The sequence below is a fragment of the Besnoitia besnoiti genome, chromosome II (assembly GCF_002563875.1).
Source record: "Besnoitia besnoiti strain Bb-Ger1 chromosome II, whole genome shotgun sequence".
Classification (NCBI taxonomy): Eukaryota; Apicomplexa; class Conoidasida; order Eucoccidiorida; family Sarcocystidae; genus Besnoitia; species Besnoitia besnoiti.
In genome coordinates, this window is record NC_042357.1 from 3,277,278 (window position 1) to 3,299,314 (window position 22,037).

The following is a 22,037-nucleotide window of genomic DNA, read 5'->3' on the forward strand; positions in this document are numbered from 1 at the left end:
AAAATGAATCTTAAAACTACACGAGGCGACACATTTCCTCGTTCTATGCAAAAGGAAGCTCATCTGGCTTCCGGAAGCTGACTAGCGCCACTATCTGGCTGCGAATGTGACATCGCGGCACCCCGGAAGAAAGAAGCATCGATCCCACTTCTCCCGACACCACTGAGCTAGGAGATCGGGTGTCACCTTTTCTGCCAGGCCTTCGCAGGTTTGTACGTAGTGCTTTTCGTAACCTGAGCAGCTCCACTTTTTCTGGCACTCTTTACAGTAGGTTTTTATGCCCGGAGAGCTGTACTGCTTGTTACGGCTCAACCACTCTGAATCAGTTATGGCGTTGACAAAACCGTCAGTGGCACAATGAGAGAATACCAAGAATAGAGTGATGGCGATATGCAGAATAGACGTGGGGAGGATGGGCACAGCCGCCTTCAAGCTGAGGCCACATATTTCTCCTTTGTCAAAAACATGTTGCCACCGCTCCCGCTGGAGCCTACAGCTCTCTTGAACTTTGGAAAATAGTGAGAGCAATCTGCCACACAATCCCCCTCACCAAACATCGATGCCAGGGCGCCTAGAAGAGTTCGTGCGCGACAACGCGCAGCCGACAACTCAGGGGCCTCCTCACGAGCTCGCTCGAGAGTGGATTCAAAACGGGATGTCAAGAGGTGCGATGAGTTTTGGGCGGCCGTCCTGGTAACCAAACCGAGCTCCAGAACGGGGACCCCGCACAGCCGTACGGCTAGCGCGTCGAAAGAGGAGAGGTGGATATGCTGTACATGAGACAAGTAGAGGACGCGCTCCAATCACCGTAGGCAGTCTGTGCAACTCGAGCTTTCTGGACGCCGGGCTGTCACTTCGCGTGGCTCAGCTGGGTCCGAGCTCACCGAAAAAATGTGTGCCTTTATCTCCTTGGAGAGGACGATCACATGAACGAAGAAAAGCATGCAGAGTCGGGACCAACACCCGTGTGTAGGGACACATCAAACCAGTGTCGATGCGAGAGAAATTCCCGCCAGCTTGAATCCGGCACGAGGCGAGTGAGTGTCAGACAGCGAACCTGCGGGATTTTCTCTGGAGACGCGTGGCGAGGAAACGTGCAAATCTACGATCCTTGCTGCGCGACGGTGTCAACGCTCTGCCAACAAGAAAATGCCCCACGTGAGACTAGAGCCCGTGGCGTACACTATCAAATCAATACTGCATAGCCCACGTCTCTCGCAGTGCTGAGGGGCGTCGGCTAGAACGTCGACGCCGATAGCGGTCTTAACAGGAAAACGGCAACAGTCCGCAAGCGAAGCAGCGTCCTATCCGACTGCTACAGTTATCCTAATGGTTCTGCCGTCCCTGTCCCATTCCAGAGCAGAGCATTTTCATATCCCGCAGTGGACGTGAGCATGCTGTCATGCAGTCGCCCAGCGTGCCCCAAGGGCGACAGCTCTTCGTCGCCGCAGGGCCTCCCCCCAGGCTCGCCCGCCGCAAACTAGTACGGGACCGTGTGTGCCCGCCCCGTCCGAGTACGTAGACGGCTGGAAAAAGGCGGAAGCTAGTAAGCAGCTATCCTTCTACGCGTTTTTATCTTGCGACAAACCTCGTACTCCGCTTAAGTAGGCGGTTGCGGCGAGGTCACTACTTTTATAGACACAGGAGGACGCTCCGAGGGCTGGAAGCAACAGTCGCCAAGCATCCACGGCGTAGCTGTGGACGAAGTCACATGTGAGAACAGAGCCTTCTCACAGCGCGACTCGCGTTCAACTCCATGAGCACGGCGGCAAATCGCGGTCCTTCTCGGTGACTTGCGGAATTTATATGCGACAGGAATTCACAGTGATCATAGCAATCTTCTGGACGCTTCAACTCCATCTGACGCAAATAACATTCATTTGACGCGAATAAAGTTCAGGTTTCTGAAGGAATACCACTATGCGGGTCTTCGCCAGCGAGATACGACCACGCGCACAACACTCTAGGCAGGGCTTCAGGTCCGCGAGGTAACGGATCTGCCCTACCATCGAGCGCTTCACCAGTATTCGCACATATGTTTGTCCTCCAGTTGCCGTTTCACCTCTTGTCAGTCTGAGCAGGGAGTCCCCTTCCTGTTGCTGGATTCACGTGAATCTAACGCACCGTGCAGATGCTATGCGGCAAGCGGACCCCTCAATCTCAGTCCCCCAGAACAACTGCGGTATCGCATGCCTCTGTCAGATGGGTGCAAGAACCCCTTCCTCTGCCGTGAAGAGACATTCCAATTTCCGTGATGCGGAGTCACGAAATCTGCAGCAGCGACCAGCGTCTGCCTGGGTGCCCACCTGCGCGAGGAACCGATTGAGCGGTGCCGGGTTGGAAGATCCCCGCGACGTGGGTGGCACACACACGTTACAAGACACACACCGTTGGCTGTGGATATATCCCTTTAGCCGAGGACAGCACCTGTGTCGGGAATTCTCCCTGGTAGAGTCACCGCCCACCGGAGGGTCGAAATAGCTTGTTTCGCGATGGATTATTGCACGGCGGGGCCGGCTCTGGCCGTGAGCTGTAACTCCGCGAGGTAGCTCGAACTGACTTAATGCTGCCGCTTTACCCCTTCTGTCTAAGAAAGAGCAACACACGCTCTTCTGTGCAAAGAGGAAGTCTCAGGAACAATTCCAAAAACCAGAGAAGAAACCCTCTTCTTCGGTTCTGGCCATAGTCTGCCTTCGTGCTTGCACGCTGAGTCGATGCGTCTCCGGCTCGATTGTGCTGCTGTTCACTTGGCGAGACACGACACGTCGTGTGCGCATTCATCGCGACGGGAGCGGCAGATACGTTGCATCTTTTTCTCCCACGTGCTTCGGGGCTTTCCTACTCACACTGGTGAGGAAAGCGATCCAATCCATGCTCATGGTTTCGTAGTTTATGGAGCTCCTGAGACCAGGGATTCTCGTTTCGCTCCTTGCTGAGCGACTTTGCATTCCGGCTTCTGTCCCCCCCCCCCCCCTTGGACACTTGCGCGTAATTTTTGAGGTCTTGCCCTGCTCAGGGTACTTTGAATTGAGACAGGAACACGTAAGTTAGAGCACATATTTCCTTAGAGCTGCGGCTCAGTTTTATGCTGGATCAGTGGTTGCAGCTTTCTTTTCGCCGGTGATTCAATGCAGTTGGAGACGACCATCGCCCGTCCCAGTGCCTCCTTGGGCCGGCTCCGTTTTCTCTTGCCTTCGGCAGCCATGAACGGCGGCGGCTGTTTCTTCACTCTTTTTGCGACACATTTGCTTGACAGACTTCATTGTCCGGATCCCGTCTTTCGGCACTTGCTGCGTCCTGGTCCAAAGGCACTGCTGTGGTTGTCGATTCGTCACCTTTCCCGTCCGTTCCGCTTGTCAGAGTCATTTTCCAGTGGGTTTCGTGAATGATGCGCGGCCGCTAGGACCTTTTCACTACCCCGCCGTGATATAGCAGCACCGGGGCTTGAGAGAGAGAGCGTCCCGCCCCATGGGGTTCCTCCTCTCCTGTCGGCGGGGGCGCGCTGGGGGTTTGCCTGTCTCGTCGCTTGTTTCCATCGTCATATCCGCGGTCGCACTAGCTTGTGCGACTCCGCCGTCCTTTTCTGCCGTGCTTGTTTTCGGCGAACGCGTTCCGTGGAGCGGCCTTTCGGTAAGGGACGCATGCTTCTTTACTCCGCCCCAAGCCACCGGCTTTCCGTTCTCTTTCTCCATCGCGTTCCACGACTTCACAACTATCCCACGGTCAGTAGCTCAGACACTGAATGCGAACCATTGTTCCTTTAGCGCCGCAAAGAGCAAAGAAAAGCTCGGCACACACTCGCTATTCCAGCTGCCGACTTCTTGCCGAAGCGCCGCTGCGGAAGTCGCCATTGGACATCCGAGGCCATGCTTTTCCGCTCATCTGACGAGGGAGAAAACGCCTTCTCGTAATTCCGGACGCCGAAACTCCCGCGCGCAGCGGGAGCACGTCAACCAACAGGAGCTTGTTTGCACTCGCGTAGCTGCATCCGCGCACTGCTTCTGGTCGGGACGGTCTCTTCTGCGTCGACTCCCCTGCTGTCATTTTGGAGACGGCCGCGCCAGGCCCCGAGATGGGGGACGGCCGTTGCTTGCCTCCATTGGGCGCACCCGCCAACTCGGCGGTGTGCGCCTAGGCACTTGGATCCTGCAGACGGCTCTCCCGAGAAGGTGTCCCCGCGAGAGAGATGCGCGAGCCTCGCGGCATGAGCCGCTTTTTCTGTCGGCCCTTAACAGGCCTCTCTGCGAAGGGCTGTCGCTGCTCTTTTGCAGGGTGGCGGGCCCCGGTGATCGCCATGGAAACGCGCTTCAGACAGCAAATGCGACGACAGAGGTCTCTTCACTGAGCTTCCGTCTGACACGCCAGGGGGCGCCGCTGAGAGCGGCGTTCCGCGAGCGGCACGATCTACCGTCGGATGAAGGGCCGCAGGGCGACGGCAAGGAGGCGCCGCGGAAGCGACGAAGGCGCCGCCGCGCCTGGACGGCAAAGGGACAGGTCCCTGACCAAGATCTTGAGCCGTTTGTCTACGAGAGACGAGGAAAGCTCCCGACCGCCAAAGCGAAGCAGAAACTCAAGGAGGAGCCCCCCCGCCTCAGCTCAGGTACGCACATAGTGCGCGAGCAGTGCAGTGTCTACATGTGGCTCGTCGCTTTCCGACCGCATGCGTCCGTTTCCACGTCCGCAAGCGGGCTGGCGCTGGACGCGCATTCTCTTCCAGCTGTCTCTGTTGGTGTGTTTGCAGGACTCACCTCTCTGCTGCACGTGCATCAGACGCTCCTGACAGACAGGCAGCCAGCTCCGGTACACGGCAACAACCCCTTCCTGGAGGGTTACACGTGGGCGCCACCGCTGGCCAAGACGCCCAAGGAGCCCTTTCGCGGAAGCGACACCTCGGCTGGCGCGGATGCTGGCGAGCCGCAGATGCCGGACCTCGCGACGCTCTCGGGGCTCGCGGGCTCTGCGGCCTCGCCGGCGCTCGTGGCTGCCGTCCAAGAGGCGCGGATCCGTGCCCTAGGCTCTGACGACGCCGCCTTTCGACCCGTGCCCCTGGGGCCGGCACAGATCCCCGTGCCCGAAGGCGGGTGGGGCCGGCTGCATGTGGTGGGCGGCACTCTGGGAAGGCGCCGCCTCATGATGCCGCGTGGCGGAGGCGTGCGGCCGATGATGGCGAAGGTAGGAAGGGGACCAGGCAGGCAGCCGGTGTTATGCTGCAGGGCGAGGGCGGCCGCCAGCCCCCTACAGAGCGTGACGCGAGTTGCGGCTTCTGCGGCCTGCGGTGTTTCCTCCCTCAGGACGGGCTAAGAACGTGTGCGCAGTCTGGAACGCACAGCAGCCAGCGAGATATTCCACGGATATTTGAGAAGCTCGGCTAGGCTCCTGTCGCATGCCAAGCTGTCGCGGGTCGCCGCAGACACTCCGACTTGGAACGTGGCGAGAGCCCTCAGCCGTGGCTTGCTCAATCTAAACCGCGGCCCGTGATGTGTATGCGTGCTTTCAGGTGAAGGAGGCTTTATTTGATATGCTTCGAAGAATGGGCGTTTTCGGCTTCATCGGCGAGCCACACTTGAGGTGAGCGATGCATCAGCACCATTGCTTTGTGTGGATTCAGATGGTCGCGGTCGGAATGTATGACTGAGCGAACACGATGCCTTGCACTCACTTCCGCTGCCGCACTGTCGCATGCCTGCAGAGTCCTCGATCTGTTCAGTGGGAGCGGCGCCCTGTCCATCGAGGCCTTTTCCCGCGGCGCGCAGCGGGCGTTGCTCACGGACTCAAGCCTGGATAGTTGCGAGGTAAATCCGCGACAGAAAGCGGCTCTTCTCCCCCTCCCCCCCCCCCTCCCCGCCCTGCTTGACCCGCCCTTTTTGCCTGCGCGAATACGCGTCCGCCTCTGCACAATCAGAGAACTCCAGTCGAGTTCTACGTGGGTTGGCGAGGCGAGCCTGCCAACCACGCCTGACCGTGTCGCTGGGACCCTCTTGAAGTGTATTTGTGCGTGTGTGTCTCCCCTATGTCACTCAGGCAGCCGCCGTGAACGTGAAGTACTGCGGCGTCGCGGATCGCTCTTGCATTGTGAGGGCGTCGGTTGAGGAACTTCTTCTGGCCCCGGAGCGTTTCGCGAACCTGCCGGACCGGCTCGTCCAGCAAACGCAGCTGCTTCGTCGGATCCGTGGCATCTGCGAAGACGCCAAGAAGACAGCCACCGCGTCGCCGCCTGTGGGCTTGACAGCGAACACAAGGCTCTTGAAGCGGCTCGTGGAGGAGGCAGCGACGACGGAAAGGGAGCTAGGGAAAATGCATACCTACGGTTTAGTTTTCCTCTGCCCTCCGTACACCAAAGTCGTGTACAAGGATCTCATTCAGGTACGTGCCCTCAGCTCCGCATGCCATCAGCATCTGGCCCCACGCCTGGCGGCCGCGTCAAAGGAGCCCTGCCCAGCAGTAAAGAGTTTCATCGTGCGGCGGCTACACCTGGCTGAATTCCGACGCAGAGACCTCGCGCGTGTTTGACTCCGTCGGGGTAGCAGACACGACGTGTCTTCAAGCGGTTGTAGCACACGACAACACGACACACTTGACGCTATCAACGGACGTTTGCACGTGTGTCTGCGTATTTACGAAGGCCTCAGTGACACGCCGTAGATCGCATTTTTCACATACCCATGCATATATATATGCTTCCGTAACTCCTTGACGTTTTGTATGTGATCAGTGTAGCGACGTACGGTGGTGACGCCGAGTCTTGACTCCTCTTTGTCGGAGTCAAGGCTGGCGCGCCCAGTGTGAACTTCCCTGTGGGTTGAGTCACGCAGCTTCTTTTGGACTGCTGCATCGTCGGCGACGACGCCATTGTAGCGGTTGAGTATCCGAAGGAGATCGGCTGCCTGCCCTACGTGGTAAGTGAATGAGCTTGTTGTTTGCGAATTGCGAAGACCGGCGACGTGCGGAGCGTGTCGGGAAAACGAAACATGCGCAGGCTTGCGACACAAGCATGCTGCCGGAGGCCGTATAGGCAGCGTCGCGGGGTCTGGCCGCGCGACGCCCTCTGCGTTCTCTTGTATGCATAGTGAGTTAGAGCTCTCTGGTTCCGCTGAAGCATCCGCGCGCACGGTGCTTCGGCGTAGCGCGTGCGCACGACTCCAGTCACCTCCACCCCACTGGAGTACTTGAGACAGCTAAAGTGTTGGAATTCAGTGCCACAGTACTCGTGTTTGCGTGGGAGCTGGAAGACGGAATCGCTGTCAAGCGCCAGGTAGTCCTGGACACTGAATCCATGAGCGTGAACAATAGATGTGACCATGGTCCCTTGCCGTGTGAGTGTATTCGCAGATCAAAAGCGACACGTCCTCCGCGGGGTTGGTCGGGCTTCGGAATCGCGCCTACGGACGCACATGCATCGCGGTCTACTGCAAGCAGAAACTGTTTTCCGTCACCGAGCTGAACCTCATGCAGTTCGCCGCTCAGACCGCTGGGGATCGGGGAGGAGACCCGCTGAGTGGCCGAGGCGCAGGCCAGTTGGGAGGAAATTCGGAAGAGGCACACGGCGGGCGCAGCGCTGTGAGGCCGCGGGCGGAGTCTTCGCGAGCTGCTGTGGAAGTATCAGACACGCAGGCCGCGCGCGGCAGTGCCAACGACGACGAGGCTGCAACGCGCGAAAGACTCCCCATGAGCAGCCAGTGGTGTGGGGAGGAGCGCCCGCATGAGTTCGTCCCTCTGGGCATGCGCCGACAGCAACTCGTCGCCGAGGGATGGATCAAAGGGAGAAAGCGGGCGCGTGGCGACAAAACCCCGTTCCCCAAAGACGAGAAACGAGATGTGCAGGCGTACACCAATGGCGACTGAGATAGAGCATGCAGCTGCAGACGCGAATGTCGATGCTTTATAGCGGAACAGGCAGTTTTGGAAATGAGTGTTTATGTGCTGACCCTCGTCAGCCTCTTTCGTGCGAGTTCGCCTCGGCGCACGCTCACCGCGCAGCTTCTGCCGCATGTTTCTGCTCGCCGAAAACCTAGTCCCCCGGTCGAATTTTTCTTTCTTTCGTACATGACTAGCAAAAAGCGGAGGTTCCCTAAAAACACAGCCTCGCGAATGCAGGGCTGCCTCCTGCGAGTTACGGTCAGACTCAGCACTCAAACGGGAGCAGTAGCCCTGGTGGTAAACATATCATCTTAACTATGCTCTGCTAATGCTCCATAGTTTTTTGGCATTGTGCACTGCTCTGTATAATGGCGTGTGCCTTGTGTGGATGGTGGCGCATTCCCCTGCAATACTCTTAGCGGTATAGGGGCTCAAGAGTCTACATCCGAAATACTCCTGGCTCAACTTGCATGCTACGCCACCGACGATTTTCTACCTTAGAGAGCTGTGCGCGAGGCCCCGGACATGCTACAGGCCACATCCAGACGCTGTGTTTGTGCGTCTCTCAACATTCTAGTCCGCAAAAAAAACCAGCGCACTCATGCCGGGAAAACACTGCGTTGCGGTTTGATCGCCCTCTTCGCTGCCGCCACGTTTTGCATTTCGCCAACGCGCCCTTTGCATCTTGGCGGAGTAGTGATAGAGGGACGCAGAAACGAACCGAAACGAATTCTGCCTCTCGATGGAGCAGCCTCGCAGTTTAATGCTAGTGAAGATGAAAGACACGCCGCTTCCGGACCCTCAGCTTGTGACACACACTCAACGGCTGCGGCATACGACCCGCCTAACTGCACATGGAGAATGCAGGGCATCACACGGGATGCCCCCTTACAGTCCTTCGAAAATCCGGATTCGAGTTAGAGTCTTGAGCGAGTACGTGGCGGACGTCTACAGAGATGAACCTGGATTCGGCGTGTTCAGTTGCTGCCTCTCATGCAACTTTTTCGTTACACACCGCATGCCTCTGTCCGGCTAGCGCACTCGTCTCTTGGTTTGTTTTTCTGCAAATCGCAGCGAGTTATGGACAGCTGAAATCCTCTTCGTCTATTTTTCCGCCGTCGGTCGTTCCTCTGTCGATCGTTCATGACACTACTGGCAGTTCTATTGGAATTTTGCGCATGTCGCGAGCGGCTGAGGAGGGTCCGCCTCGGAAGACTCGCTTAGTCCTGCGTTTTTAAGAAGAGGAAACGACAAACTACCTTGACTCACTCTTTTGTGCGCATCGAGCGCGGCGGGTTTTTGTGGCACTGTTTAGACAGCTGTCGCCCCCATTTCCCGACGATCTTCCCCGCTCAAACCAACCTTCGCATCGGTCATTCGACCCGCTTGTCTTGTTTTCTATCGCTGCAACGTCTTTTCGTGCGATTTCGAGTCGCCTTCCCTCTCAAAACCTTTTCCTTTTCGTTTTCTTGTGTCATGGTCATGCGCGTCATCCTCGCGCTGCGTTTCTTCCTTTCGTCTAGTCTGCCATCCCTTCCTGAGTAAAACCGCGGGATCGATTGTGTGCATCTGAGTCAGTTCTTTCCATTGTCATTCGCCCCGCTTCCACTTCCCTTTGCTCTGAGTCCGAGATGGTGAGCGCCAGCGTTTGTACCTCAGCAGGCCGCGCGCTCTCATCGAGGTTTTGGCTCAGCGTCAAGCAAGGTGCCCTCTCCTCTCCCTGCCTCAGTTACGACTCGAGTCTCTTTACAGGTGCTGAGAGGCTGCCTACGACGCAGAATTCAACCCCAGCGAACGCCGCCGCCGCCGTGCTGGGCTCTCTGCAGTCTCGCGCTTCGTTGCTCTTGTCGGCCGAGAGACTAGTTGCTTCTGCTCCCTCGGGACAGAAAACCCGCCTCCTCTCTGCCCTGTCGAGAAGCGCGCAAGAAGGCCCCTGCCGCGCGGTCTCGTCGCCCCCTCGCGGGCTCGCGGTGTCTCCTTCTGCTGCCGTCGCCCCGTCGCCATCCTCCACGAGAGCCTCTGTCTCTGCGGCGGCGCAGTCCGCGAGTCTGTTGGCGTTCTCCCCTTTTTTGGCGCCAGTTTCGCCGTTGGCCTTCGGATCAGGGGCGCAGGCTACAAAGCGACAGTTCTACACGTATGGAGGTCTGCATGCAGCGCGCGAAGGCCACACGCCCTCCGCAGCGTCACCGTTCGTCCCCCCGCGACACGCGACGACGATTCTCTGCGTGCGCAAGGGCGACCAGGTGGTAAGCGGACTGCAGACACGCAGAAATAAATGAAACTCGAAAGCACCAAAATGACCCACTTGAACGGATGGGAAGCATGCGCCCGCCATGGCGGATAACCTGAGGCACTAATGCGACTTGAAGGGGAGAAATAGATACTGAGACGACAGAGACTAGAGGAAAGCGCGATTGGGAGTATTCTGAAAACGAGAGGAGACAGAGACGGCGGATGGGGTGGACTCATGCCTGCGATGGAGACAAGGCAGAGCCAAACGAGTGTGGGGACATAGCGTAGACCGCAGGGACGACGAGTGGAGAGACGAAATAGAAATAGAGAGTCTGTGGGCAGTGGGCGATCTGTGGGGCCTGACTCGAGCCGGCGACCCCTTGGGCACGAAGCTAGGGCAAGTGACCTAAGGAGCCCAGTTCGTGTTAAACGATTTCTGACGCAGGGTTTGTATGGATCTGGCACTGTCCCGCGGACACTCGGCACCTAACAAACCTGCAGAAAAAAACGCTTCCTGCTTTCTGTTTTGCAGTGCGTCGCCGGGGACGGTATGGTTTCTCAGGGGCAAATGGTGAGCCTCGCTGTTGTGATTGATCGACACTGCAGAACAACTTTTTATCTCTTTTTCTGTTCGCCAGTTTTCTCGCAGTCCAGCTAGGGGGAATTCTGTGTCTGGGTTCCGTGGTTGCTTCTTCTCACGTGGGGAGATGCGTCGTCTCTCCCTACCCAGCATCTTCGACCCGGTAGCCCGCTTCACTACCCCAAGTCTGCTCTTTCCTTCTCCCCAGCCATCTGCCCAAGTCCTTGCTGCCGAGGCGTGGCGCAGGACGTCTGAAGAGCTCTCGTTATTCCGCCGTAACTCCGCGCAGAGAGTGGCTTTGGCTTTCAGCGGCCTGCGCCAACGACGCTTGAGCGCTGTTTTGAGACTCGAAACTCCTGGGGCCGCTGATCAAAGCGCCAAAAGTTAGCAGAGCCCGAAAAGCGTGCAGCGCGTTGGTGGCTCCGCGAGCGGCTCCATGCCTCCGGGTGCTAGCGCAGGTCACTAGGCCAGCGAAACGCGCAGAAACGAACGCAGCCTCTCGCTGCTTCATCTTCCCGCCCTCCCGCTTACGCCGTGCTGGGCGGGCTTCGAGGGAGAGACTCGCATTGCCCGCTGCTTGTTCCAGCGCGTGCTGTTTCAGATTGTGAAACCAAATGCGCGAAAAATCCGGCGATTGCAAGAAGGCGTCGTGTGTGGCTTTGCCGGCGCGACGGCCGACTGTTTCACGCTTGTGGAGAAACTCGAAGCGAAGCTCGATGAGTATCCAGGTAAGCGTCCTTCCTGACTCCCCACTCTAGCGAGCGCCAGGAATCGAGGCCATCGGGATAGACACACATATGCATTCACTTATATATATGCATATGTATATGTACGTATGCGCGTGTGTGAAGGCAGGAGAGAGCGAAATTTAGATTGCGTACGCTGTCGAGCCGAGCACAGCTCCACGTACCCTCCGCATTAGCTTCTTGTCGTCGGTCGGCATGAAGTGTGTACGCCGCGCAGAAACACTCGTGTTTGGGTAGATGTGTTTGTTTGTTCTTGAAGGCCAGCTCCTTCGGGCGTGCGTGGAGCTCGCCAAGCAGTGGCGCACGGATCGTTACCTCCGTCACCTCGAGGTAGGCGAAGGAGCCGAGCGAGCGGGTAAAACTCCAAGTCGCCTTTACGCAAAACGGGCGTGCCCTCTCTCTTGAGGTCTGCGTGTCCACAGCTTTCCGCAACTAGTGGGGTTCTGTCCTTTTATCTCGCTTTCTTGCCACGCGTGCGTCTTTCTGTGCCAGCACAGACTGTGCGAATATGCCTTCCTGCTCTGCGTGGCACTTCCGCCATGGCGCATCCGCCGTGGCGCCTGCCGCCTGTGAGCGTCGCATGCGTCGGCCGTCGCCTCTGCTAGATCCGTCGGTCTTTCGAGGCTCCACGCGCATTCACGGCTCGCGCGGTTTGTCGATCCTGCGTGTCTGCGCAGGCAGTTTTGATTGTCGCCGATAAAAAGATGTCGCTGGAGGTCAGCGGCGTGGGCGACGTCTTGGAGTCTCACGACGGAATTCTCGGCGTCGGCTCTGGAGGCCCGTACGCTGTCGGTGAGGACGCACTGCTATGGCGACGAGCGCGGCTTTCATGACGCGGAGGCACGCTGAAAGGGCGCCTCTGCAGACAGGAGAGCTGTGCGTCGGGCGGGGACACATGTGAGACACACCCTTCGTGTTTGCTTGCCTCAGCCGTCTATTGAGAGCGCATCCGTGGACATGTTTGTACTCTCCGCTCGCTCTTGTAGCTGCGGCGTGCCTGCGACAAAGACCTAACGCGTGGATACCCGTCCGTCATGTTCCGCGTGCTCATGTCCATTGTTCAGTATCTGTATGTCTATATCTATATATCTATATCTATATTTTCATACATTTATATCTTTATCTAGATCTAGATCTATCACTGCACCTATCTCTATCTATCTACATCTATCTACATCAATCTATATCTATGTCTATTGACCTCTCGATCTATCGATCTATGTATAAGTGTAAATCGCTAGAATTGCCTGCATCTGACCGCAATGATGGGTTAGCGTGTATCTCTGAGATTCGTACTCCTCCGCTCTCTCTCTCTCCTGTTTTGGCTCAGCTGCGGCGCGCGCCCTGTACGATATCGATGGATTGAGCGCCCACGAGATATGCAAGCGCTCGATGACCATCGCGGCGAGTAAGCGGGCACACCGTAGGCGAAGATGTTTGCGTCGAGACCCCAACAGTAGCTTCGCGCAGCGACATCGCCCATTCTTTTCGTTGGAGGAAGTGGGAGAGCGAGCGGGTTTCTCGGACTGACAGCGGTCCCCGTTTGGCATGACCGGCGGGTTTGTTCGCAGTCAGAGGCTTCTTCGCGGGAGCTCCATCAATGTCAACGAGTCAGAAACGCGCGATTTGCTGGGTGGATGCCGCAGGGAGAGGTAGACCAGGCGGCCTCGATCCGCACGCCGCGAGGAACCGAGGCGCCTGGCGCATGTCTCAGGGCTGTGTGTGGCGGGGCGTTTTTGTCCGCAGCTGTATCTGCGTGCGCTGCCGCGGCTGTGTGTGTCCTGTGTCGCTTAGGCATGTGCTGTCACACGAATGACCGCGTCCTGTTTGAGGTGTTAGAGAACGAGGCGAAGCCCGTGACGGCGCCACAGTCCAGCCCTGTCTCGACGAATGCGAGTCCTGTCTCAGCCCCGACTCCTCCGCAAGAATCTCAGTAAAAAGCGGGTTACGACAGAGCCCCTTGTGACGCTGAAGAAAGTCAACTGTCCGTGCAATTCGCTTCGTTCATATAGAGTCACGTGTGCAGGGGTTGTACTGTGTCTCTCAGACGGGATTCTTTATGCGCTTTCTCTGAGAATACATACTACGAGTTGGACATTTCAAGTCATAACACGTTGTTGTCTCAACACTCGCATATTCAAAGCTCGACGCTTAGATACGAGGGACCTACATAAGTCGTTGCGCTCATGCAGAAGCAGCATGAGAAGATCAACACGCAAATACGAGCCGTTGCTGTCTCGCGGCCCCCTGCCACCGGCAGACACACGTGGGTGCGCTCCAAGCTGCCGATAGGTTTCATGATACAGGACGGCATTTCCAGCTCAGCTCGACGTCTTCGACAGAAATGAGCTCGGTGTCTTGGCACAGAGAAAACGCAGATCTAGTCCCGCTGCACGCAATACCACATGCGAGTGCCGGCGGAGCAAGCACCGCGACAGCAGAGCCGCGTTGACGGCGCCCGGCGGGATTGCGCTCACAGCCATAAACCAAAATATCTTGTGTATGTTTTTCTCTTGAGAGGGGTCACTCCTTCTTAACGCGCTGCTATTGCGATGTCAAGATTTTAGGCAACGCGCCGAGCGGTACTCTGAGCAGTTCTGTCTGTATCGGCAGATGGTGCTATCTCGTCGTCCATTAAATGTGTGGCCGTCACCTGAGTGTGAAAGGCAAAATACTGGGTCAGGTCGTCTCAGCGCACAGAAGGAAAATGCCTCAAAGCAGCGGCAGACAACATCGCAGGCGCAGTGCAGGAATCGTTCACCACCCCGCACACACCTGCACAGTTGCTGAAAACGCATTTTTCTGAAGAGTGTCAACAAGGCCAGAGACACTGCGCCAGTCACCTGATGCGCTATCTGCCCTACAATGTCCTTCTTACGCATGTTAATATCCTTCGGGCGCTTGTGGGTGAAGTTGTGCAGCCTGGCGGATAACGAAGTGCAGGACGTATCATTACGGCACGGTCTCTCACTACGTTCTCTCTCTGCCACAGCGCGCCAAAGACTCCCTTGATTTACGGTAGCGAGTAGACACCTTCGAAGTGGAATGCTAGGTTCAAGCCAAACGCCGCATCGCTATGTGGCTTATCTGGAACCCGTCGGGCTTTTTCAGAGACGATGAGCTGCGCGAGCGATGCTCAATGTCCCAACGAGGGGGAAATCTCGGTAGCTTGTTCTCTGGCGCTGAGTGAGTGTGCGTGTGCCGCTGCAGGTCGCGAACTAGGCGAAGAGGGAACGGACTGAAAAGGGATCAGCATGCTGGCTTTTTTGTTCATCTTGCCACCGGATCCGTAACCCTCTAGAAGAAAACGAGCGAGGCAGTACACAGGACGCTCAACTGTTGGGCTGGGACCAACTATGGACAAACGGTTAAGATGCAAGGCTGGACAAGAAAAAGGTTGCCACCCCGGTCGCGCACAAGCTGTCAGCTGCCAGCTCTCTGCAGCGCACCGGAAAGCGCTGCCCCTATGCGTCGGCCGAGCGGCCACACGAAATAAAAACAATACGCGATGTCGCCCGCCTGATCGCAGCGGAGACGTCGCCATCGCCCTGATTAGCACGGGTTACACACGCTAGCCCTAAGATGTGTGTGGCGCCTGAGTCCTGGCGCTAGCGGGGAGGTTCAGGGATAGAAAACCGACGGACGGTTGTTGACACCGGCGGTATAGGGTGACAGCCACCTCCAACCGGCGCTGCGTCTGCGTAAGCCATCGGCGCTTTGTGTGCGGGGCGACCACCTCGAGGCCCTGCGTCATGCGCCACCGCGTACGCCGTGCTGGGTGTTAATGTACTGAAGCAACGTTGAGGAAACGCGGCAGGCGAACCTGTTGCCTGCATGGAGCAATCGCCCTGCTCTGGGCTGCCGCCGCACCTGCCGACGACGCCAGCACCTGCACCATGTCCTGCTTGGACGCCACCGAAGAACACGGCTCTGGTCTCATCTCTACGATGGTCCCAACGAGAGGGGAACATAGAGTCCTCTGGAAGGACATCTCCTCTCCTTGAGCTAGCAGGAACACTTCCGCTGTCTGTGGGGAGTGCTGCGTCCAGTGAAAGAGACAGGATTCTTTCCCTCCACGATAACCTGCCTGAGTCCTGGGTTGGACAAGTCCTTCCTAGTGATGCAACAGGCCCCCCTATTTCGGGTTCTGCGCGAGGTTCTGCAGAAGGATTCAGCCGAGGCGGTGAATCCGGTCGATCCCTTGAGACTAAATCTATACCCTGTCCAGCGAGGAGTCGAGGGCTCCTCTCGTGCCCTCGTGCAGGTACTGCATTGTCCGTTGCAGGAGTCCAGCGTCTGGCATGGCATTGCGGTTCCGCTGGGAGGAGGCGGCTCGCCGATGAGTCAGATGGTTCTTGAAGGGGTTGCGCCTTCCAGGTTCACAAGGAGCATAGACTGGACCCCGAACTGGGCTGGGGGAGACACGCGACGAACGATGAGGAACGAGGGAAGGGGAGGGCGGGCACGGTCTAGAGGCGTCGACTTCGAAAGAAAAGGGATGCACTGGTGTCGGCACAGTGCAAATTCGAGATGGCGGTGGGACTCCGATGCGGCATCCGTTGCTGTACGCTTCGCGGCTTGGGTTATACTCGTGATACTCGCCTGGCTGCAAAATGAAGCCGCGAGCATCTCTATCGGCCTTCTCTTTCCACACCCTTGACCTCATCGACAATTCGGCAGAGAACGTGGACGACGAGTGCGCTTGATGATGCCTCTGCCCGTTCCGCTCTTCAACTCGTGTGGCGGAAACGGCCTCAGCTCTCTCCATCAGATATCTTTGCCGCGTAATTCCTGCGTCACTCCTGGGAACCTGTAGAGCTTCAGGGATGGGGGCGGAAGACTTACACAAGTCTCTCTCAAGGTTTTTGCCTTACTGTCTGCAGCCCTCATCTCCTGCGGCTCAGTTCGTAGCCGAGCAGAGGAAATCGGTGGCGTCGGAGAGGGGTTCAGCGGCGGCTCCTCCCCAAATCTGCAGCAGGCGGGCGTTGGCCGGCTGTGGCTCCTGTCCTCCCTAAAGTGGTCAGAAGCGGCGGCTTCGACTCGTGTTGAAGAGGAAACAATTTTTCCACCATCGTGTCGAACCGTCGCAGTAGAGCGAACGAGCATTCAGTCACTTCAGCAATTGAGAAGCCGTCCAGATCATGGCTGTTGCGCGGAGACAGAAGGCAAGCAAGGGCTCCCACCACGCGCGGCTGACTAAGCTCGGAAGGGCCCACTGGAGCCTTAGCATTGGTGTCTGCCTGGTGCTCGGCGGAGAAACGTTTGCGTGGGCCATTCAAGACGTAGTTCGCCTCTTCGTGTGACAGCCCGCTTCTCTCGATATGCCGTGCAGCTTTCCCCTTGACTTAGCGACATTCGTCAATGTAGGTAGCCATCACCTTGAATAGCAAGTCCTTCACTGCATCGAAGGTCGAACGCTGGTTGTCGACGGGTGAACATATGTCGTTGGGGCAGATGCTACTTTGGATGCGACGCAAACAATCTCCAATGGCGGCAGCGGTGGCCGAAGCAGCTTCAGAGAGCTCTGATGGGGGGTACTCTCTGTCGGCGGCATCCTGTTCGTTGTCGACTCTGTGGGGAAGACCCCCGCGCCGCTCTTTCTCTGTTGCTTGCGGTACCCCTTCCGTGCTGCTTGCCTTTGGTTCCCATTGGGATTCGCCTTCTTCTTCGCTTTCTCGTCTCATGTGGTCTGCGCGACTCCTGTTTACCTTTGGTTTTGGGGCTGCAAAGGCCTGCTGAGATGCAGGAAAGGAACCTTCGAGTGTTTCCCCTCTTGAAGAATCTCCCCGAGGCACTCGTTCTGTGACCTGCCCAAGTGTTCTTGCCACCGTCTTGGCATCGCGCTCTCGGTGTGGTCGATACACAATACTGGACTGTGTTGCTGGGGCCTTGCGTTCTTTGACAGCATCTGCCGTTTTGGCTGCTATGGCCTGCTGCGATTTGATAGCCGACTGAGCGAAGCGTAATCGCGCGCAGATCTCCACGTGCCTTTCGTGCGCCTTGAGTGAGAATGTCCGTGAACACTAGAGGCACACGGCCGACGGCTGCACCTTCCACCTGTAGGACCGCAAAATGAGGACACGCAACACGCTGGTGTGTGTAATGGCTGCTTACCCCTTATCGAGAAAGTGTATGACACAGGTTGTTTCTTCGTTCACCACTCTGAAAAGCTCTGAAGACGTGACTCCTGGTCGCTGCGGAAGTGGTTACTCTAACACGTGAAAGAGAAATGCGCTATTTCGTTTCATGGACTTTTCTTGCCTTACCAGTCTTCGAGGCGGGTGTGCCACACATCCGTTCGCTTAGGTGTCCTGTCACGAGACGTTACGGTCGCCGTTCTGGCCAAGGTTCCTGTCGCACGCGAGCTCGTAGTGGAATCTCCATGGCTTTGAAGAGAATTGTCACATGACGGAGATTCTCCTCGTAGAAGTATCGCGGGACTTTGGCTGGTCTAATTGGAGTGTTTCGCGCTACTCGTAGAATAGGCCACACCGGTGTTAGCACGCCCGTCAGCGGTGGACGCGGTGCCGGCTTTGCAAGCATGATGCACAATACGGCATTTCGAAGAAGAACTACAGCTTGTTGGACGAACACGTTTAGAAATTATAGCGGGGGACCGAGACGAACGCGCTGTGCGCTCGCTTTGTTTATGCTTAGCCAAACCGGGAGCGAGAGAGAGGGAATGTGCGACGCCCGCAGCACTCCCCTGTTTCCTTCCTTGCATCCCAGGAATCTCTGTTGATGGCGAAGCCCCGGCGGTGCTCGTTTTGTTGAGTAACGCGTCAGTGCGAAGGTTTGTCGGGTTTGGCACGTCTCCTGAACGCAAACCACGCATTGAGGCGCACACGCAACTGGCTCTAAAGGGGAAAACGTCCACACAACATCGCTAGCCTCATCGAGTCACCGACTACGCGTGTCATGAGCCTGCACATCCTCCAAATATTCGTGTAACCACAAAGACCTCTCATCCGACGTCAGAGCACCCTTACAGCGCGTATGCCCGTCTACGGTGCACGCAGATCACGACCGATAGGTGAAAACAGATAGCCTCCAGGTAGAACTAATGCATGCGATTGTCAGATTTAGTTCTCTGAGGACTTGCATCGTTTGCGAATTACAGTCACGTACCGTTGGCCACACGCCGTTTCTCCCTCTCTCGATAACGGCGTGCTGAACCGCCACCTTGGATGACGCGTTCCGAATGTAAAGCCTAGGAGACGCCCTGCGATCGGCAGCTGGTGGGCGGCTGGAAGGGGGAACCACGCCGAGAACGGGAACAGCGGAGCTTGGCTTGGAAACCGAATCCCTTTTGTCGACGCCGCGGAGTCTCGAGCGACAATGCACTGGCTCAGAGCCACGTCCAATGCAGTACTGCAGCGCAGTGTTTATTTGATGCGGAAAACCAGGATCTCGGCTCGACGGACCCTAGGTGTTAGGCCTCACCAGGGGCACCGGTCACAGCTCGAGGTAGGACAGGATAATTGTGAATATGAATGTTGAGCTTGTCTTTTCTCGCTCAAGGGAAAATGTTCTCGAAGGAACGGAATGAGGAAAGGCAAGCACGCGTTAGGTGTAAGAAGCCGCGAGCTTCTCAGCAGAAGCATTCGCAGTCAATTGCGAATGACACGCGAATCACAAGCGATCCGTGGTGTCTACCATCGACCAGCACGAAACGTCACCAGGTAAAGCAAGGGTACAGAACCGTTCAGTAACTTTTGCAGTGGATGACAAGAGTGGAGGCTTGAAGCGGGGGACGTGACTGACTGGCGGAGCTGAGAATGACACGACAAGGCACGCAATCCGAGGGGGTTGCGAGAGAGCCCTCCAGAAGGGGCAACCTGTGGCAGACTCGAACCAGGGCAGAAAGAACGGCTGCACGAGTACAGAAAAAGTCGGTATAGTTGAGGAGATTCCGCGGGCAGCAGGCATGTGGGCAATGTAATCGGCCTGGCGTTCTACCAGCGAAAATGCACGGCTGAGAGGAAACAGCAGGGTGGTAGTTTCCGCCTTTGCAAAAGGCGAAGAAGCGTTTTTTGCACGCGGCCTCTTGCGGGGGAGAACAGGTTCTGCAACTGAAAAAGTATGGAAGGGATGGTTATGAAAGTCGTTGCATGTAGAATTGTTTTTCACGAAGATGGAATGCAGTAGCGATCCAGCGATACAACCGCTCTTACACTGGCCTTCTACCAGGCAGACAGAATGCAATGCAAAGAAGCTTTTCTTCGTTTGGTATCCCCCCCTCCGCCGGTGAACGCACGCATATAGGAGGCATGTACGTCCTAATGAACGTTCGTCCGCCGGCAAAACAACGCTTGCCGTACACATACGGAACCAACTATTTCTTGGCAGGTTTCTTCTTCTGGGGTTTCGGTGCCGGAGGCTGGGTCACAGGCAGCTGCACACATTTCTCTTCGTAGGCTTTTTCATAGCAGTCGTACGGCACGGTTTGAGTTTCCTCGCGGAAGCATGTCCCAACACGCTCCGTTGGCATGCTCTGGCACTGAATCGCCGGCTCTGTCTTCGTGCACGAATACTCCTCAACTTCTTCGATTATAGTCGAGCACAAGCCCATTGTATAGATGGGAACGTTGATACACTTCTCCTCCGTGGTGTGGTCTTTGCACGGAATTTCGATTTGTGTTTCGCGTTCTTCCAAGCAGGGCTGAGACAGGGGCTGCTCCTTATCCCGGCATACCTCTTGGAACTCCTGCCGGGTGCATACTTTCTCCTTCGTTTCAAATATTGTCGCCTGACAGATATGCCTCTTCGGACGTTTCACCTCATAGCACCGCTCAGCGAACTCCTGTTTCGGGCAAGGATACGTCTCTACCTTTGTCTCGAATCTATACCCCTGCTTCGATACGTGACGGGGAACATCGTTGCACACTTCCTCCTCCTTTTGGCTGCTGCAGGGGACTTCGACGTTCTTCGGAACTGTTCGAGAACACATCTTTGGCACAGAGACCGACTCCATGGCGCATGTCTGATCTGGCACCTGACGGTTGCACATCTGGGTGACTGTACGCGTCACGTCTCGTGAGCATACTTTAGGTACGACGACAGCCACTTCTTCTGTGCACGGGTACGTTTCGATTTCCTCAGTCACCATCTCCACTGTCCGGCATAAGCCTCCCTTTTTATGCGGCCCGAGACGGCGAAGTTTCTTGCCCATCGGTTGGTACTCATGCTTCTTGCCTTGTGGCGCGTCACATCGCTCAACGGCGGTCTTCTTCGGAACGCGGCGGGAACATGTTTTCGAAACTTGCTCCTTGCGTGTCTCGCTGCAGTCGTATGTCTCTTGAGCAACAACGGGCTTGTCACAGGGTTCCTGAACTAGCTTGGTTGTTGGCGTGCATCTTTGCTCCCACTTCGTTTCAGGGCAAGGGTACTGCTCCTCCTCCTGAATCGTCTTCATGCATACGCCATTCTTCGTATGCAGCTTCTTCGAGCACTGCTTCTCAGGTACAGTCTCCTGGTAATCATACGGTACAGGAACCTGTACTTCTCGAGTGCACTGCCCTTGATATTCGTGCATTTCGACGTCGCACTCCATAGCGGACTCTGTTCCCCAGCATTCGTATTCCTCCGTGACGGCGGTGGACTCGTAGCATGTATCAGGGACCGAGCGCGCCTGGACTTCGCATTCGGGCACTTGCACAGGTTTGGGACAGCTGCTGACGATCTTTTCCTTCTTCGTTTTCCTGCATGTCTTTGCAATGGTCACCGGTATCTGGGAGCAGAGCTTTTGGTTCTGCGGCTTAGGGCATTCATACTGCACCTCGCGCTGGACAACCCGGTAGCACGTGTCTGATGCCTCCTCTTGAACGGCACGGCAAACCTCCTCGGCACCGGACGACGGACAGCTGTACGGGCGGCTTACAATCTCATCTTTATAGCATGTTTTGTTGATGCTGTAAGGGACTTGAAAGCACTCCGTTACCATCTGAACTGGAAGGTGAGGTGCTGTTGTTGTCGTTGTGTAGCCGCCTTTCTTACCACTGTGGTACTTGTGGGAATAAAGTTCGTGAGGCGCCTCATTGCTTGAGTAGTCTGGATAGTCACTCTGGTAATAGTTCCCAACGTTTTCATACTGGTGCGCGAAAGGTGCGGCAAACGCGGCCGCACGCTGTTGAAGTGTTTGGCCGCGTCTGGAGGGTCCGGCAGAAACGACGTCAAAGAAAGAAACACCCAAGGCGAAAAACGCCAGACATGGGGCTGCTGTCGCAGGCACGAGTCTCATGATTGTAACTATCAATGCGAGAAAGGAGGAAACCTCAGTGAGCAGGGTTTTTTCTTGCGACCTTTGTGTCGGCGGACATCTAACGAAGAAGGAGCTAGACCAAACATGCACAGATGTGACTTCCCTCAGCACTCGTTACGCCTTGCAAACTATGTGTCGATGCTGCTCGTGGCTGAAAACCATCTGGCACACGACCGTTCATCCATGCCCGTACGCCAGCAAACTGTGAGCGTCTAGCTAGCGCGACCAAAGTATCGAGAGTTGGAGTGTGATACTGATTTCGGAGAACCCTGTCTGCGTAATAGAAAAACGGGTTCTCCATATAGCCTGAGGTCGTCCGTCACGGAGTCTTGCGGGAGACAAGCCCCCTGTCTGAAGCGCT

The 22,037-nt window shown here is 56.6% G+C and overlaps 4 protein-coding genes across 4 annotated transcripts; 2 read left to right on the top strand and 2 right to left on the bottom strand.

Annotated features, from left to right (window-relative positions):
* Window positions 1-2,492: 2,492 nt before the first annotated feature.
* BESB_038090 (uncharacterized protein) lies at window positions 2,493-7,842 on the top strand (the record flags this gene model as incomplete). Its single annotated transcript, XM_029362395.1, has 9 exons — window positions 2,493-2,525; window positions 3,560-3,630; window positions 4,272-4,600; window positions 4,742-5,172; window positions 5,498-5,568; window positions 5,690-5,792; window positions 6,022-6,363; window positions 6,813-6,896; window positions 7,330-7,842. The coding sequence occupies 9 exons, from the start codon at window positions 2,493-2,495 to the stop codon at window positions 7,840-7,842; spliced, it is 1,977 nt and encodes a 658-aa protein (XP_029221360.1).
* A 1,646-nt stretch (window positions 7,843-9,488) lies between these two features.
* On the top strand, window positions 9,489-13,352 carry BESB_038100 (putative heat shock protein hslv; the record flags this gene model as incomplete). The annotated part of the gene is made up of 7 exons (XM_029362396.1): window positions 9,489-10,103; window positions 10,622-10,660; window positions 11,271-11,397; window positions 11,675-11,745; window positions 12,093-12,207; window positions 12,746-12,823; window positions 13,210-13,352. The coding sequence occupies 7 exons, from the start codon at window positions 9,489-9,491 to the stop codon at window positions 13,350-13,352; spliced, it is 1,188 nt and encodes a 395-aa protein (XP_029221361.1).
* Window positions 13,353-16,760: 3,408 nt separating this feature from the next.
* BESB_038110 (uncharacterized protein) lies at window positions 16,761-17,958 on the bottom strand (the record flags this gene model as incomplete). Its single annotated transcript, XM_029362397.1, has 2 exons — window positions 16,761-17,366; window positions 17,776-17,958. 2 exons carry the CDS (start codon window positions 17,956-17,958, stop codon window positions 16,761-16,763), a joined length of 789 nt encoding a protein of 262 aa, XP_029221362.1.
* Window positions 17,959-19,750: 1,792 nt separating this feature from the next.
* Window positions 19,751-21,655, bottom strand: BESB_038120 (Toxoplasma gondii family D protein; the record flags this gene model as incomplete). The annotated part of the gene is made up of 1 exon (XM_029362398.1): window positions 19,751-21,655. The coding sequence occupies one exon, from the start codon at window positions 21,653-21,655 to the stop codon at window positions 19,751-19,753; it is 1,905 nt and encodes a 634-aa protein (XP_029221363.1).
* Window positions 21,656-22,037: the final 382 nt, after the last annotated feature.